The sequence below is a fragment of the Gadus chalcogrammus genome, chromosome 22 (genome assembly GCF_026213295.1).
Source record: "Gadus chalcogrammus isolate NIFS_2021 chromosome 22, NIFS_Gcha_1.0, whole genome shotgun sequence".
Classification (NCBI taxonomy): domain Eukaryota; kingdom Metazoa; phylum Chordata; class Actinopteri; order Gadiformes; family Gadidae; genus Gadus; species Gadus chalcogrammus.
Window position 1 is genome coordinate 15,260,629 of NC_079433.1, and position 15,774 is coordinate 15,276,402.

The 15,774-nt window shown below is 41.9% G+C and overlaps 1 protein-coding gene across 2 annotated transcripts; it reads right to left on the reverse strand.

The window, feature by feature from the left end:
• Positions 1-2,676: 2,676 nt before the first annotated feature.
• LOC130375539 (toll-like receptor 13) lies at positions 2,677-11,971 on the reverse strand. Of its 2 annotated transcripts, XM_056582521.1 has the most exons (4): positions 11,796-11,971; positions 7,894-10,535; positions 5,394-5,511; positions 2,677-4,114 (listed from the first exon to the last, which is right to left on the reverse strand). In XM_056582521.1, exons 2-4 carry the CDS (start codon positions 10,373-10,375, stop codon positions 3,853-3,855), a joined length of 2,862 nt encoding a protein of 953 aa, XP_056438496.1. In that variant the 5' UTR covers positions 10,376-10,535; positions 11,796-11,971; the 3' UTR covers positions 2,677-3,852. The 2 variants fall into 2 exon arrangements, with proteins under 2 accessions (XP_056438496.1, XP_056438497.1); XM_056582522.1 differs by lacking the exons at positions 7,894-10,535; positions 11,796-11,971 and having other exon boundaries at positions 5,394-7,829.
• Between the last annotated feature and the right edge of the window lie 3,803 nt (positions 11,972-15,774).

The following is a 15,774-nucleotide window of genomic DNA, read 5'->3' on the forward strand; positions in this document are numbered from 1 at the left end:
AGGCAGGCAGACACAGGAAGAAGAGAACTGAATGGGCGGGCTAAGAAACAGCATAAAACAATCTGACAAGGGGGCACCAACAATACAGGGTATAAATAGGCTGAGGTGAGCAGGTGAACAGATGAGCAGGAAAAAAGGCGGGAAACAGACAAAGGCAGGATGTACAGGTGGGAGGTGTTTGAGGCACGACAAACAGACACATGGTGCACAAAAACACAGAATAACCAGCAGCCTAAGTCCTATTTTACCCTTTTGTGTAGTATTTGACTTTGCTTCAGATAAACTTGGGTTTGTTTGTAACTAAACTTACAATGGGATTTATTAGGAGAATATGTCTTCAAATCGATGTAGCATCAACCCTAAGTATCATATGATATTGACCAACTTTACTGCACACCCAACAAACAAACATGACACGCTCAATGACGGTGGCGACAACGATGAACACAACATGATAACAGAACAACACACAACTACACACCAACAACAAGGACCCAGAAGGGCCTTTATACAACAGGCAACCAACGAGTTCCCAGGATCCCCTGAGCGAACCCGGAAGAGGCATCCACGCCAGTGGTCGCCACACAGCTCCCACCTGAGGGGTCAGTTGTCCCCGACGACCCCATCAACCGACACATAGTCCTTAAAGTGTTCAATGGCCCGGTGCCGCCAGTAAGGCTGTGTGGTAGAAAATAACCGAGTTCTATCACTTCAACTAACTAATGCCGCTTTTCCACTGCATGGTACCAGCTCGACACGACTCGACTCGACTCGACTCAGCTCGCATTTTTTGCGTTTCCACCGCGAAAACATGATATCTGGTACCTGAAGTGGCTGCTTTTTTTAGTACCACCTCGCTCTAGGTTCCAAGCGAGCTGAGCCGATGATAAAAGGTGACGTCGGCAGACGGCCGGCCACTGATTAGCCAGAGAGTGTGACAAAGTCACGAGAGCGACATGGCAACCATGCTGGTAACAGCCATAGCAGCGCCGCAGCCAACATATTCCACTTCCTCAACTTCTTCAACATGCCAGCTAATAATAGTAATGTTATCGATGTCCTCCATTGTTGTTATGTGGGTTCTGTCCATGTGTGGGTTGCGTAGGTGTTGTTTGCGTCGCGTACAAAAATACGTCACGGCCCTTACGCGCAGCCGATCCCGCCAACGTCCAGGAGGTACTATTTGCGGTGGAAAACGACCCGTGCTGCTACCGTGTCGAGTCGAGTCGAGTCGAGTCGAGTCGAGTCGAGTCGAGTCGAGTCGAGTCGAGTCGAGTCGAGCTACATGTGCGGTGGAAAAGCGGCATAAGAGAGCATGAGGAATCGGGAAGTCCGGATCAAGCATTGACAGAGACTTTATTGTTACCCGCAAACAAGCAACAACAAAGCCGAGTGAGGTTTGCAAAGACACTTCCGGGTCGTCCGATCCCGGTCTTTTTTATTCTTTCAAACTGAGCTGTTTTGCATATGGTATGACCGCCCTTCGGTACAAGCTCAGAATTGCCTTATATGGCAAGGACGGTCAGCCATACATTCCTTTAAGTATGTGGTCATCTTCTGCAGTTAATCTAAACAATGGGAGGATGTCAGTACGCCTTGGCCCCAGACTCTCTGGCGCCGTATGAGGCCCTCCTCTGAATCCAGAGGTGGTTTTCACCATTAATGTATATACCTAATATATAGGCCTGATAATACTCATAGTTAAAATAAAAGTAATGGTTAATTTCTCCCATAGCCGCTGGATCCCCCCAGGATCCGTCAGGGGAGGCGGCAGGGGCAGGGGAGCTGCCCAGGGAACCACAGGGAGTTCCGCTTTCCTCCCCAGCAACGACTGGGGGCGAGGGGGGCGATACGACGAGAGTCTGTCCCGGTACAGCCCCACCACACGCCCCGGGTGCCTGGCCCCGGCATCCGCAGGCGGTACACCACCTCGGACACTCTGTCGAGGATCTCCCCAGGCCCCTGCCAGTGGCTCCGCAGTTTTTCCCAAAGTATTTTATGGTTGAAATCCTTAATGGAAGATTTCATAGGAGCCAGTTGAAGCCAGGAAGTGAAGTTGCTGGAGGACAACTCTCTCAACGCTTTTACTTATGAAAGGTAGATTTGATATTTGACTGTAGTTGTTAATAATAGAGGCATCTAGGCTCCGCTTATATATATTATATATAAACTATAGATAAGCATGGACACAGTCACAGAAAATGTATGTTTAGTACATGAGCTAAAATAAAACAACTTTTAAAATATTCATGCATAAAATGATCTTACATTTATGTAGAACTTCAACTTCAAATATTCTTACAAGAATTTAAAGAACATAAACCAGGGAACTACGTAGAGTCAACGCCAGCTCGACTAACACATCATGAACTAAATCTCCTAACAACTGGCGCAAGTTTGAGTGACAGGTCTGATGGCCCTTCCTCACCCCTTTATACTATTGGACAGGTGTCCATCTCCCGCCCCCTAATACTAATGCTATTAGGTCAAATCGAAACGTAAAGAAAATTTGGTGGCGGTTGAGAGCCCTTGTCAATCAAATTACCAATCTAGCTAGGACCAACATTGATTGGCCAAACTTGCTGTTCCCACGTCCCAACGTCATGACATTTCCAATTGCCTCAGCTATTATTTTGTAGTGAGAAACAAAGATGCAAAGTGCAAGTGTATCAAAGTAAAAGTATACATTTTATTGAGGAAAAGTAACTGAGTAAAAGTGAAAGTTGCTAGAAATGTAAATACTAAATATAGTGAAGTACAAATCCCCAAAAAACAGTAACAAAGTATTTCTACTTTGTTACTATACACCACTGTATACATGTGTATGTAATCATGACATGTGGCATAGTGATAGTATTAAGGTGTAAAAGTCTAGTGCAGCGTAACAGTGATACAGAAAAAAAATTATTCTGTGAACGAGAATTTTACTTTTAATTCAATTCATAGTGAAGAAAAACAGCAGTTTCAGATTCATCTTCTAAATTAGGTTAATATTGAACCTGCATTGATCCTTGATCCTACTTATCCATCATAAAACTTGATTCTTATACAAACTATTCGATTAATATAAACTTTTATCAATGGTGCTATATACATGGCAGCCCTCTAGGGCTCACTACACAACAATGTGCATGGGCAAAGTCAGGCTTAGAAATACTCAACCTTTTACAGAGGGTAAAGTTGCAGTCTTTGATATGGGTTTTAGAATAGAAAATAAGTTTGATTTCAAATTAACAATGACCATAGTTTCCCCTTTTAAGTTAGGCCTTAATACAATAATATAGAGCTATGAGCTACGCAAAGAAACAATATAGAGCAATAGAGCTACGGAAAGAAACAAGTGATAACGTTGTTTGGTACACAGACACAAGTGTCACAGACATTTTTTGCCCACCCGATCTGGAACATATCTTGAAATCCAGGCCTTTTAATACACTTAGGAAACTTCAGCCTTTTTATAGTGATGGCGGTCTACGTACCTTTGCATGCTAATGATTGGTTAGCACTTGAGCTAATAAACTCAGCTATTGGCAAACAACAGAACTCCCACCCTGAAGGAGTCTTCATTGTCGAAGTCAAACCTCGGGTCAGTCCTGCCCAGATTTCATCAGAAGTTGAAATGCCCAACCGCACAAGTTGGAAATCATTAGACAATGTTTTCATCAATGTCGCAATGAACAAAAAAACGAATCCACACCAAATGTACCCATTAACTAGATTAAGAAAGTGTTTTACAATACACAAAGAAAAAAAAAAGCTGTTAGGGGAACTGTTTCACTTTCCCTCCAAACACAGACCTCGGGTGTCTCTAGTATAATCCCCCTCCCCCTCCCCCCAGCATTTCTAAGCCTTTTACTGGTCTGGTCTCTCTCCAGGGGGTCCGTCCTCCACGGTGAGCAGTATATGCTCACCCATTGGGTGATCCTGGGACTCCAGGGCCTGCCGGAGCTTCTCCCAGAACAGGTTTGGGTGTGCGTCTGCGCGGGACCAGCTCAGGTAGGTTCGTCTCTTCAGGAGCCTCCTCATGCGGTAGTACGGAGAAAGCTGCTGCATGGGAATGTCCTCCAGGAACACCAGGATCAGCACGTCCTTCTGCTCGTCAAACAGACGGAAGCTGGGGAAATGGAACAGGGAGACTTGTTTTTTAATATATGTGAACTCTTTAAACTTTAGGGGAAGGATGGCCTGGGCTCATGCCCATATGAAGATATCATTGTACCCCGGGGCACCTAACCCCACCCAGCAGCACACAAACTATACCTATCTACAGGGTTGAATTGGTCCTCGAGTAGAAATACTTTCTGACTTTCCTCAAGTACTTTACTTGATTATATTTCTTGACACATTTTCAACTTGCTCCATTGTCCATCAGCAAGTCAGTTATTAGAAAATAACCAGGTAGCAATGTGGTGTTTTAATTGTTCAGCCCCCTAAAGTGTGGTTATTTTTCATTACAGACGTGTGGTGGATAATTGGGTGACCTGCTCAAACAGGGTAAATGCAGGATTCTTTCCAATGACACCTCATGCACCATGGGCAGTCACTGAGACACATTGCAAGAAAATAAGTAACAGCATTATTGTTTTTGTCACTTGTCCGATCCTTATGCACTGTATTATTGCCATACCATATTTTCCCTTTAAAATGTTTGAGCAGGCCCAGTTGCCCATATGATTATGGTCAACATAACACCCTTAACATCCTCAATGTCTTAGTAATACATGTTCCCTGGACCCTGACTGGCCTCATGTCTTTGATTTAATTGAGGTGAGTGATGTAGCAGGGGGCATGTTTCCATTGTTGAACCGGACTGCTTGTCTTATAGAGTGACAGATTCCCTATGGGTTAACCTCATTACTGAGGCCTTAAAGTTGGTGCAAACATGATTTGAGAGTTGCTAAGAGAGGGGAAAAAAGATATTGAAGCAAGATTCTACTCCCTTTCACCCTACGTATTAGGGCAGTCAGGGCAAAGATACCCTGATTGGTCAGAAATAAGTGACGGGAGTGGCATAAAATCTAGATTGGGCCAAGCAGAGGCTGGTGTGGTGGACCCGAAACAACATTGCATTTCACTCACTGATAGCTGCGCATTCCTAACTAATTACACCCAAATAAAAGCTCTTGATTCTTACCTATAGCAGCTTTTAATTAAGAAGGTTATGTAAACCAACTGGGTTTGCCGGTTGCAAACTTCTGGCTCAGTGGTTAGGGCTTTCTAGCACGTCTGCAAGATGTACCGACACAAATGTGTCATTTAGGCTTTCGTCCATTGCACTTTACAGTTTGAGGGAAGATGTATGAGGGTCGTACATTATGACCAAAAGTACACATGTGAACCTGATTTAATGAACAACCATATTCTGGTCATGCATGTAAACTCTGGGTTCTTACCTGGCAACCTGGATCTCTCTGGAGCACCATTCACTCTCCAGGTAATCGCGACTGACCACACAGATGGTCTTCCGGCTGGCATAGATGGCGTCTGTAATGTTTTCCATGATGGGTTTGCCTGAAAGGCATTGGTCAGGGAGAATACATTTGAATAATCTTTGAAGTACCCTTCTCTGTACTTTCTCTTGGTCCACTCTCTCACTAGCCAAACTGATCTTAGTTGCCTAAGACCATTTGGCTAGTCAGTCATCTCAGGTCCAGCCACCTGACTTTTATAGCAGAGCTTCTTGATTGAGATGGCACAGAGCCTGGGCCAGAAACCATCAACTGTGATGGGTGAGTTACGCCATGCTTCCGCTTACGTTATGGTTAAGATATTCTACCGTGTTTGTGTTGGTCAGATACTAGCCTACAGATCCCCACCTCAAGAAACATGATTGGATGAAACAAATTAATCAAAAGAAAAGGAAACGCATCGTTCTGAGGTTGTTATTCATCAGGCTTACAATATAAATAAAAAGACTGACTAGTGAGATTAGTGAGTCAGTCAACGCTAGCCAGCTTTGAGCTATTCATTAGCTTATATGCTAACGCAGACGTACAACTGCTCTGTTTCACACTTTACTTCTTAGGCCAACAATACTGATTTAAATGATAAAATATTAGTTTATGTAAGCAGATATAATAAACCAGATTGCATTCATGTTATGAGGGAGTTTTAACTGACTTTGCATCTCTGAGAGTTTTCCTGTCTGTTTAATTTGTGTGGCCCTTCCTCTGTGTTTTAGCTTGTCAGTTGTGCTCCTCATGCAGTCGCCTCTGTATGACGCCTTTCCATGAGGAGTCTCAAACACAACATCAACTGTTGTGTAAAACAGCTGTTTCCATTTATTTGATATTAAGTACAAACTCTATGACATGTTCTTGCATTGACAATGAGTTAAAGATATACCTACATGATTGTTGTTCATGTTAATAAGGCAAAATGTGCTATTTATATTATTTATCTATACAATTCATAATATTCTGTGTATCAAAGATTTATTTTTGATTTACAGAACATTATCTAGGTTTATTTTGAAACTTACCATTGCTTATAGCTTTCTAGTTTTATATTGCATGTTTGTATGTTCTTGCGTAATTATCTGTGTATGGGTCACAATTTTAAGAGACAGACAAAAAAAGATTGATTCACAAAATATTAAACCTACTAACAAAGTAAGCTAAAGCAGAAACTGTTTCTGTTAATACAAACAAAACATACAAAGATTCTCTGTATTGTGACTCTAGTCACAATGTGACTCTACATGATAATCTTAATTTTGAAACTGCTCCTGTAAGGAACTATACCAATGTTAAAATATAAGGCAATAGCAGCCTTGCAATGAATAAAAATAGTTCAAAGCAAGGGCGTAGGAACCGGGGCGGAAGGAGGGGACGTGTGCCTTCCAATATTGGAGGGAGGCGCATTTGTCCCACCCAAAAGTTATACCGCGAGCAGAAAAATATTTTATTTTATTTTGAAAGCGCAACAAGGCGTCTTGTCACAGCTTCTTATTCTACAAAACTGGATGATTGGACATGCAATTAAAGAATTGATTTGATATTAATCAGTTCATTACTGCCATTCAATATGTGTTTTCATTTACACTTACAAATGTTTAATTTTAGTAAAATAAAATATATTTGTGAATATTTTGCAGTGTAGTTAATTTATGACCTATTTCTGTTCAAACCATTGACAGATCTGCCTGGTTTCCGATATGTGTCCCCCTCAATGTTAAACTCATTCCTCAACTTTGGTAAACAGCTCAAACTTTGCCATCTCAAAATTGCAATTGAACGCCCTGATTAGCGCCACATTAGCTACATTATTTATATTGACATGTAGAACAGGACGGATTTCATAAATAGGCATTAGACAAGGTTCACAGCCAAGATTTATTGATTCAATCCAAGATTGAAAAAATATAATTTTTTAAATGGATACATGAGATGCAGAGAGGCAAGAATTTAAGGATGATGACCTAGAGGAAGAGAGGGTGGAAGGAGGGATGGGTAGGTTTAGGGTTCATTTGTTCTTAGAGTTTTCTTTTTTTTGTTTCTTTGAAATTAAGGACCAGTCGATTGACCAGTTAACCACCAATGTAATTCCATGGTCTTTCCAATGTTGTAATGCCATTTTTTATTTGATCAGTTTTGTTGAGGTGCTTCATTTACTCAAGCATAATATAATTATTTGCTTATGAAACGGTAATAAACAACATGAAAATGTATTGTTTTCTGTTACATAACGTAACACAGACTCCGATTGCCTTTCATGTACACAGAACATTTATGCTTATTAGACCAACCGAAGGCTGATTCTAAGTTAGGAAAAAATCTACCTATTTATAAGCATCTAATAACATATCCACTGGCAAGTACGATGTTTGAAAAAGTCAACGCTAGCATGTATGCTAATGGAGGTGTAGAGGATGTTTAGGGTAGGGCTCCTCACCTGGCTGGAAGTCTCGGTGGTGCAGACACAGTCTCCAGCCCTGCTCGTCCTCCAGCTTGGGCAGCAGCTCCCCCAGCACCCAGCCCTCGTCGTTTGCGTTGTAGGAGACGAAGGCGTCGTACTGATGAGCACGCTTGTCCTTGTTCTTTGAGTTGTAGAGGAACGCCAGCATGAGGTAGTACGCGTAGACCAGTTGCCATTGTAGGAAATGGTGGGTGAAGGAGACTGCTAAGGTCATGATGACCGCGCATGCCGTGGAAATATAACAGATGAAGTCCATGTCTACTGTACAAGAACGGACGTCAATCTGCAACAGTTTTCTACCTTTAAGGTTTGGAGGGTAGCTGCATTCAAAGTTATACGCATCAAACACTTGTGTTTTTTCGCTTGCATTTACCCATTGGAGGAACCACGCGTTGTCACAGTTACAGGTGAAGCCATTACCCTGCATATCCAGGTAAGTAAGTGCTGACAGAGACAGCATCACTGGCTCTCTAATCACAGAAAAGGTATTATACCCCACCTGCAAAAACTCCAGCTCTGTGAGGTTAGCATGGAGCAAAAAATCTAGAGACCTCAGGATTGTCATTGAAATGTAAAGACTTTTAATTTTTTGAATTGGGGAAAACAAATTGTCGGGAATGTCTCTTAAAAAATTGTTAGAAATAACAAGTACATTCAAATTAGGAGTATAGTTGAAGGTTTTTGGATGCACGGATGTAAGATGGTTACCACCCATATAGAGTATTGACAGATTTGTCAGACCTTGCAGAAAGTTTTGAGGGAATAACGACCGCTTATGAGTTCTGCTTTGACTTGAAATATCCAATGTAACTAGTTGTGAAAGCTCAGCAAATGGTGGATACAGAATAGGCTCTACCGATATATATTTAATGCAATTGCTTCCCAAATTCAATATCTTTAAAGCTTTCAGGTCACCGAGAGCACCGTTTGTAATTTCAATGATTTCATTTGATTCGAGATCAAGATGTGTAAGACTGGACAGTCCAAAAAAAGTCCCATCTTTAAATTTTTCTAATTTATTCCCTTTCAAAGACAAAGTCTGGAGGGAATTCAGAGCTTTAAATTCTCCATGATCTAGAACAGTGAGTGTATTGTTTATCAAAGAAAGAGTTTTAAGATTTGGCGTGTATTCTTTGAAGGCTCCGTTTAATTGATCAATGCTGCTGTTTTGCAACATTAATATATGTAAATTGACCAAATCTTTGAAAACACAATCCTTGAGGGCCGAGAGAGGATTATTGTATAGATAGAGACCTTGGAGACGGGTCATGTTGGCAAAATCATCACAGCGAAGAACATTAATGTTATTGCAGCTGAGATCAAGTTTTATGATTGGAGTTTTCCTTACAGCATTGGGGACCGATGTGAGACAGTTAGACTTCATGATTAAAGTGTTAAGCTTCCTAAGAGATTGAAACGAATTGTCAGAAATGTCAGTTATCTCATTCGTCCCCAAGTCCAATATTCTAAGATTAGTACACAAGGGCAGCAGGTCTGATCTAATAACTTTGATGCCGTTATTTCGGATTTCAAAAGTGCTCAGCTTTGGGTTTTTGCAGGAAACATTGATGAGAACCTGCAGGCTGTTATTTATATGGTTTAACTGCAGATACCTCAGTGAGGAGGAGGAGTTAAATGTCTCTAGCACTTTCTGCAGTCCATGTAATGAGGAGCGAACCCCACTGATATCTAGTCTAACCACACGTCTAAGGTACAATTTGTCATTCACCTCCCAGACGATGCCATCCTCTATACCATCCTCAAGGTGCAACGTTTTGAGTTTGGGAAAGATACCTGCAGTGAGCCTAAAGTACATGAGCTCATTCTGAGACAAATCAAGGACATCAAGTTCTGTAGACTTATTTGACAGCTCCCATGAATGAAAAGTGGAAATTTTGTTTGCTGGAATGTACAGGTTTTGTAACTGTGGTGTATGTTGTAAATAGACATTTGTTAAGTGGCACAGATTGTTATGGCCTAGGTCCAAAATCTTAAGCTTGCTCAGAGACTTGAAAGAGGCTGGAGCTACAGTTTGGATCTGATTAGAAGTCAGACGCAGTTCTATGAGATTGACTAAGCCATCAAACATACCCTCCTGCAGCTTACAAAGCCTATTGTTGTTTAGAATTAACACCTTCAGAGAGATTTGAACCACAAAAGTGGAAGATTCAATCTTGGAGATCCTGTTGCGTGTCAGGTCTAAGCGCAACAGATTTGGTACATTATTCAAATCTGTTTTATTTAGTGTAGAAATGTTGTTTCCAGACAGTTCTATACTTGTGACTCTTGCTGGAATGTCCTTTGGAAATTCTTTAAAACTGTTCTTTTGACAGATGGCCTGTGTGTTCTGTGTGACCCTGCAGTTATTCAGCGTGTAACTAGCAGTTGGAAAAATAAAACTGTTCAGAAAGAAATATAATATTCCAAATGAACAAAAACAACTTCCCCTTAACGGCATCGCAATTTTCGTTTTCAGTCCTGGGCACAAAGCAGTTTGTTGATGTTGGTAATTTCCAATAGAATGGATCTCCTGTCCTACCAAGTGGATCTTTGGTTTCCTTCATTCATTTCTTTCAGTCCGAGGAATCCCTTAGGTTAAAACTGCCAATCCTAAAAGACTGTCAAACAGACACACAAAGATACACAGACAGCGCTCATTACAATCTGCTGTCAAAATGCTGTAATTGAAGCATAGCATCCTCATTCTATTGGTTTGAGATTTATTTCAAACCCATAGGCCTACATGATGTAAACATCTACACATAATCACATGGTAATAAATCTTTTGTAGGAATATAAAGAATTTGATTAATAGCCATGGTCCTCCATAATAAATGTTTTAAACCATAACAAAAAAAAGACAAAAAAGCAAAGGAGAAACTGTTCTTCAGGCTAAGCAGTGCTGGCCTTAAACCAATTTTAACATGAGGAGCTGATGTTCATGTTGATCTGGTTCGGTTACTGACATTTATTTTTAGTCAGTTAGCAGACCTGCTTTACATTTATATTAGTCAACTAGTACTCCTTGTTATTATTTATATTGAGTTTTCTTTCCGAGTAGAGCATTCTCTACTTCTGTAACCGACATTCTGCATGTATGTCACTCAGATATCTTGTTATTACGAAATATGTCGTTCCCTGTTGGAAATGTGTTTTTTTAGGTCATCTACGTATCTTTCTCAATATTAACAATCTGTGCTACTTTTCTGAGTACACTCTTATCTGTTAGCCCTGAAGATAACAGATAAGATGCATGACTTTTCACGCCCGGGATGTGGTCTCCCCTTGAACAAACTGTATATGCTGAAGGCATCTGAATAAACGTATGATTTCTCTGAGTAATAATGCCTTGTGTCCCATTGGATCAGCTTGCTGCTTTGCAAACAGAGATTATCCTGAACCAGAGCACTCAACCACATCAGAGGACAGATCGGGAAAGCATCAGAACAGGCCTTCTTTAACTTCTACACATTAGTCGGCTAGCATGCCTAATTGATATATTTATTCAGGCAGTTAGATGGCCTTATTTATCCCAAGGGACTTTCAGGTGAGGCTGAGAACCATCCAAGCATGAAATTAATATTGGTACAATTCCAAAACACGACGTGTTGCAAACTAATTTCTACATTCTATGATTTTCATTTAATTTCAGAAAAAATAGCTCCTATATGATCATTAACTGGTTTGCTTTCTCCTCTCCAACGGTTTCTTATAATGATGAAAAAAAAAGAAGCATTTTCATCACAAACTAGCATTAAAGGCAAAAATAAACATGCTTGAAATAATGGTAATATGTAACTTTCCTTTTTGCAGAAAGATACTTGAGTTGTAGCTGTATTGAAGTGAAAGAAGTGGGTTCAATTAAGTTAAATACTTACCGTTCATATTTCTATTATTAAAAAATTATAAGATCCAAATTCCACAAAAACAAATGTTCCTCCATCTGTCTCTTTCCTGATGCGCCTGGCGAATCAAAATAATATGTTAATGATAAAAGCTGGTTGGAAATGGTCCTTTGTATTTGGTCTATTGGGTTTTAAATGATGATGCAAGATGAAGTAGTCAAGTGAAGTAAGAAAAGGGGAATTTTCTAAAGGGAACTGAGAGTATCTTTTTTTTTTTTTAAATACCATAAATGACAATGTCTATACCAGGATTCCACGCAGTAACGTCATCATCCTTGAAGTTTAAACACATTTATTTATATTATTGAAGATTAATCTGTTTATTCTAATTTGATGTTTTGTTATGGACATTTTATATATTAATGTTAAACATAACATCAAAACGGGCATTGAACCCTGTTTCTCAGGAGGAAATGCAAGAACACAAATGTTGCTGTTAACAAAAACAGGAACAAAAAACCAAAACAGTTGGAAATCCTACTGTTTAAACTACTACTAATTAAATCCTTTCTGATTCTGATTCTGAAAAGAAGACTAATATCCAAATTCCACAAAAACAAATGTTCATCAGGAAACAAATGTGACAAACAAAAATATGTAGGGCCTACTCCGATGGCTCCCAAGCGGTCAGCGGATCAAGTAAAAATGAGGTATAAAAAAATCATAGAAACTGTTAAGCGTTTCCCACCATCGTATTGGTATATTTTGTCACTCCTGCATTTAAATATGGCCTTTTTATTTAAGCCAATCGTAAAAAGGCAGACAGTGGGCAGACTGGATCTGGCCCTAAAATTATCTTGACCCCGGTGGAGAATCTGTTAATAGACATAAATTCAGGACGCCCTGGCATGGAGGGGGTACCTACCTCCTCAGAGAGTCAGGGGCCATGTGAGGGTAACCCCACTGGTTGAATGCAGGTTTTTGTGTTTTTCTTGTATTTTAGATTTTGTTTGCCTTCGAAGTAACGCATGCAAAACGTGTGCGTGCCACAGTGCATATGTTCAAAATGTTATTTTTTGATAACTGGGTGGAAAACCTAAAAGTGACAATTCATTAACTTCACAGATCAAGATGGATTAGTGCTTGTAATGAAGCCGCCGGCTACGATCCAACATTCTCCAGTGGATGTAAGTCCGTCAGGACTATTTTATACTTTCTGTTGTAAGCGCCTCTCTGCATAGTACTCAGCCAATATTGCTCTTTGTATGATAGGAGGCAGATAGAAATCTTGTTCCGGACGTGGATGGGTCATCTGAAATGACTGAGATGTGCTCAGCATCTCCAACATTATAGATAAAACTACGATTTGCAAAAAACGGAGGGCTACACAAATAGTATGGAGGGAACTGATGCCAGGATTGGTAGTGTTGGCTATATAAGGCAGGAGAAGACTATTTAATTATATTAATGATTTGCGCGAGAATCTATATCTCTCCAGCAAAAAGTCATCCGATATGCCAAGATGTCGAGCCGTTGTCTTATTAATCGCTCCCGGTGGATTGCACGAATAATTTGCGCTCCGATATCAACAGGCCTCTCATCGAAAGGGCATGCCATTGTGAATGCATGAAATTTGCGGTGAACGCGGGTTTAAATGTTCCAAACTTAACCTGCGCAAAACCTGCTCCGACCAGGTTTGATTCAGAGCATATGTTGCTATAGTAACTAACATACCGTGTTCATTTTGGAATGGAAAACCTACGGTTACCGCAAACACTGGGTTAATTTACCTGGTTATGTGATAAAACCGGCTTTGTGGGATACCCCACAGGTGAACAGATGAGCAGGAAAAAAGGCGGGAAACAGACGAAGGCAGGATGTACAGGTGAGAGGTGTCAGAGGCACGTCCAACAGACACATGGTGCACAAAAACACAGAGTAACCAGCAGCCTAAGTCCTATTTTACCCCTTTGTGTAGTATTTGACCTTTCTTCAGCTAAACTCGGGTTTGTTTGTGACTAAACTAACAATGGGATTTAAAGGAGAATATGTCTGCAAATCGCGGTAGCATCAACCCTAAGTATCATATGATATTGAAGCGGCGGCCAAGAAGTATACAGAGTGAGTTAACCGTAGTTCCGCTCCCCATACACCGCTCAACGCAGACTACCCTTATTGAAGACCAACTTTATCCATAGAACACAGTGCACCCAACAAACAAACATGACACGCTCACTGACGGTGGCAACAACGATGAACACAACATGATAACAGAACCACACACAGCTACACGCCAACAATGAACCACCCCAACCCATTTACCCCACTTATCCTTACAAATACAAAGGACCCAGAAGGGCCTTGGAACCGCGGGGAGTTCGCCTCCCTCCCCAGCAGCAACTGCGGAGAGGGGGCGATACGGCGAGAGTCTGTCCCAGTGCAGCCCCACCACACGCCCCCGGGTGCCTGGCCCAGGCATCCGCAGGCGGTACACCACCTCGGACACTCTGTCGAGGATCTCCCCAGGCCCCTGCCAGGGGCTCCGCAGTTTAGGACAGGCTCCCTTTTTTCTGACGGGGCAGTACACCCACACCCTGTCCCCGGGTGTGAACGCTCGTCCCCGACAGCGTGTCATAGCCCCTCTTCTGCCTCAACCCCGAGGCAGCCTGAGCCTGGCGGGTGTAGTCATGGACCACCAGCAGGCCATCCATCAGCCTACGGAAATAGTCCATCGCTGCACCCCCAGCAATGTCAGGCTCTGGCGGGGACCCGAACACCAAGTCCACCGGTGTCCGGAGCTCCCGCCCGAACATGAGGGCAGCCGGCGTGCAGTGGCTGGACTCCTGCACTGCAGTCCGGTAGGACCACAGGACCAGGGGAAGGTAGCGGTCCCAGTCCCGTTGGTGCTGGCTGGTGAGGATGGCGGGCTGGGTGGCCAGGGTGGGGCTAAACCTCTCCACCAGCCCGTCATTCTGGGGACGGAGCGGCGTCGTCCTCGTCAGTCGGAACAGTGGGAAGGGGGGAGGGGGGGAAATCAATATGGCAAGACATTGCGGGATGCTGAAAGAGCTGGGTAATAAGTGTAGTCTAGAGACATAACGTCTCAGCTGGGAAAGTGTGTCAACGGCGGGTCTTTTATCTCAATCTTGCCGTTGTCTTGTAACCTCTGCGTCCGCGAACGCGTGTGTATGGTATGTGTGTGTGGTGTTAGTCTGCGTGTGTATGCGGTGTGTGTGTGTGTGTGTGTGTGTGTGTGTGTGTGTGTGTGTGTGTGTGTGTGTGTGTGTGTGTGTGTGTGTGTGTGTGTGTGTGTGTGTGTGTGTATGTCTTTGTGTGTCTGCGTGCAGTGTTTGTGTGTGTGCTGTGTGTGTGTGTGTGAGCTGCGGGCTGCTTGGCACAAGCGCACTTGACCACGTGTGGAGGAGTAACTTGGACAGGCCTGCTATTATATAGTAGTAAGACATGAATCCATGTTGGGCCATCACTATACATATTTACCTATTTTACAGAGCCACACATCCACAAATGCAGCACCATTCACTGTCTAAAAATAGGCATAGAGGTATATAGTGCAAATCGTATTTGTGGTCCAGACCACTGAGCCCGATACATATCACGATACAGCATCAACAAAACCTTTTAAAGCTGTTTTGTTTGTGTGTGAATTATTTCAAAAGTGGAGTCTATTCACTCATTTATATATGGGAGGGGGGGGGGACATCCAATATAAACTTGGATAAGATGTAAGCATTTTTTGCAAATCATTGATCATTCATTAAAATGTCAATTTACAAGACACAAGTTGTCTCCATAAGTAATAATAGTTACGAGATAAATGCCTCTCATTAATTCCCCATATCGAATACTATCGGAAACAATAGAATCCAATTTTATTTGGCCGTTTGTTGGTCGCTGGAGGATATTGGATCCTGTGTGCAGCATTCAGTTGCTGTTGTTGCTTTTACTTCATAGTGTATATAGTCTGGATGAAGTTATTCACATAATAGATTAA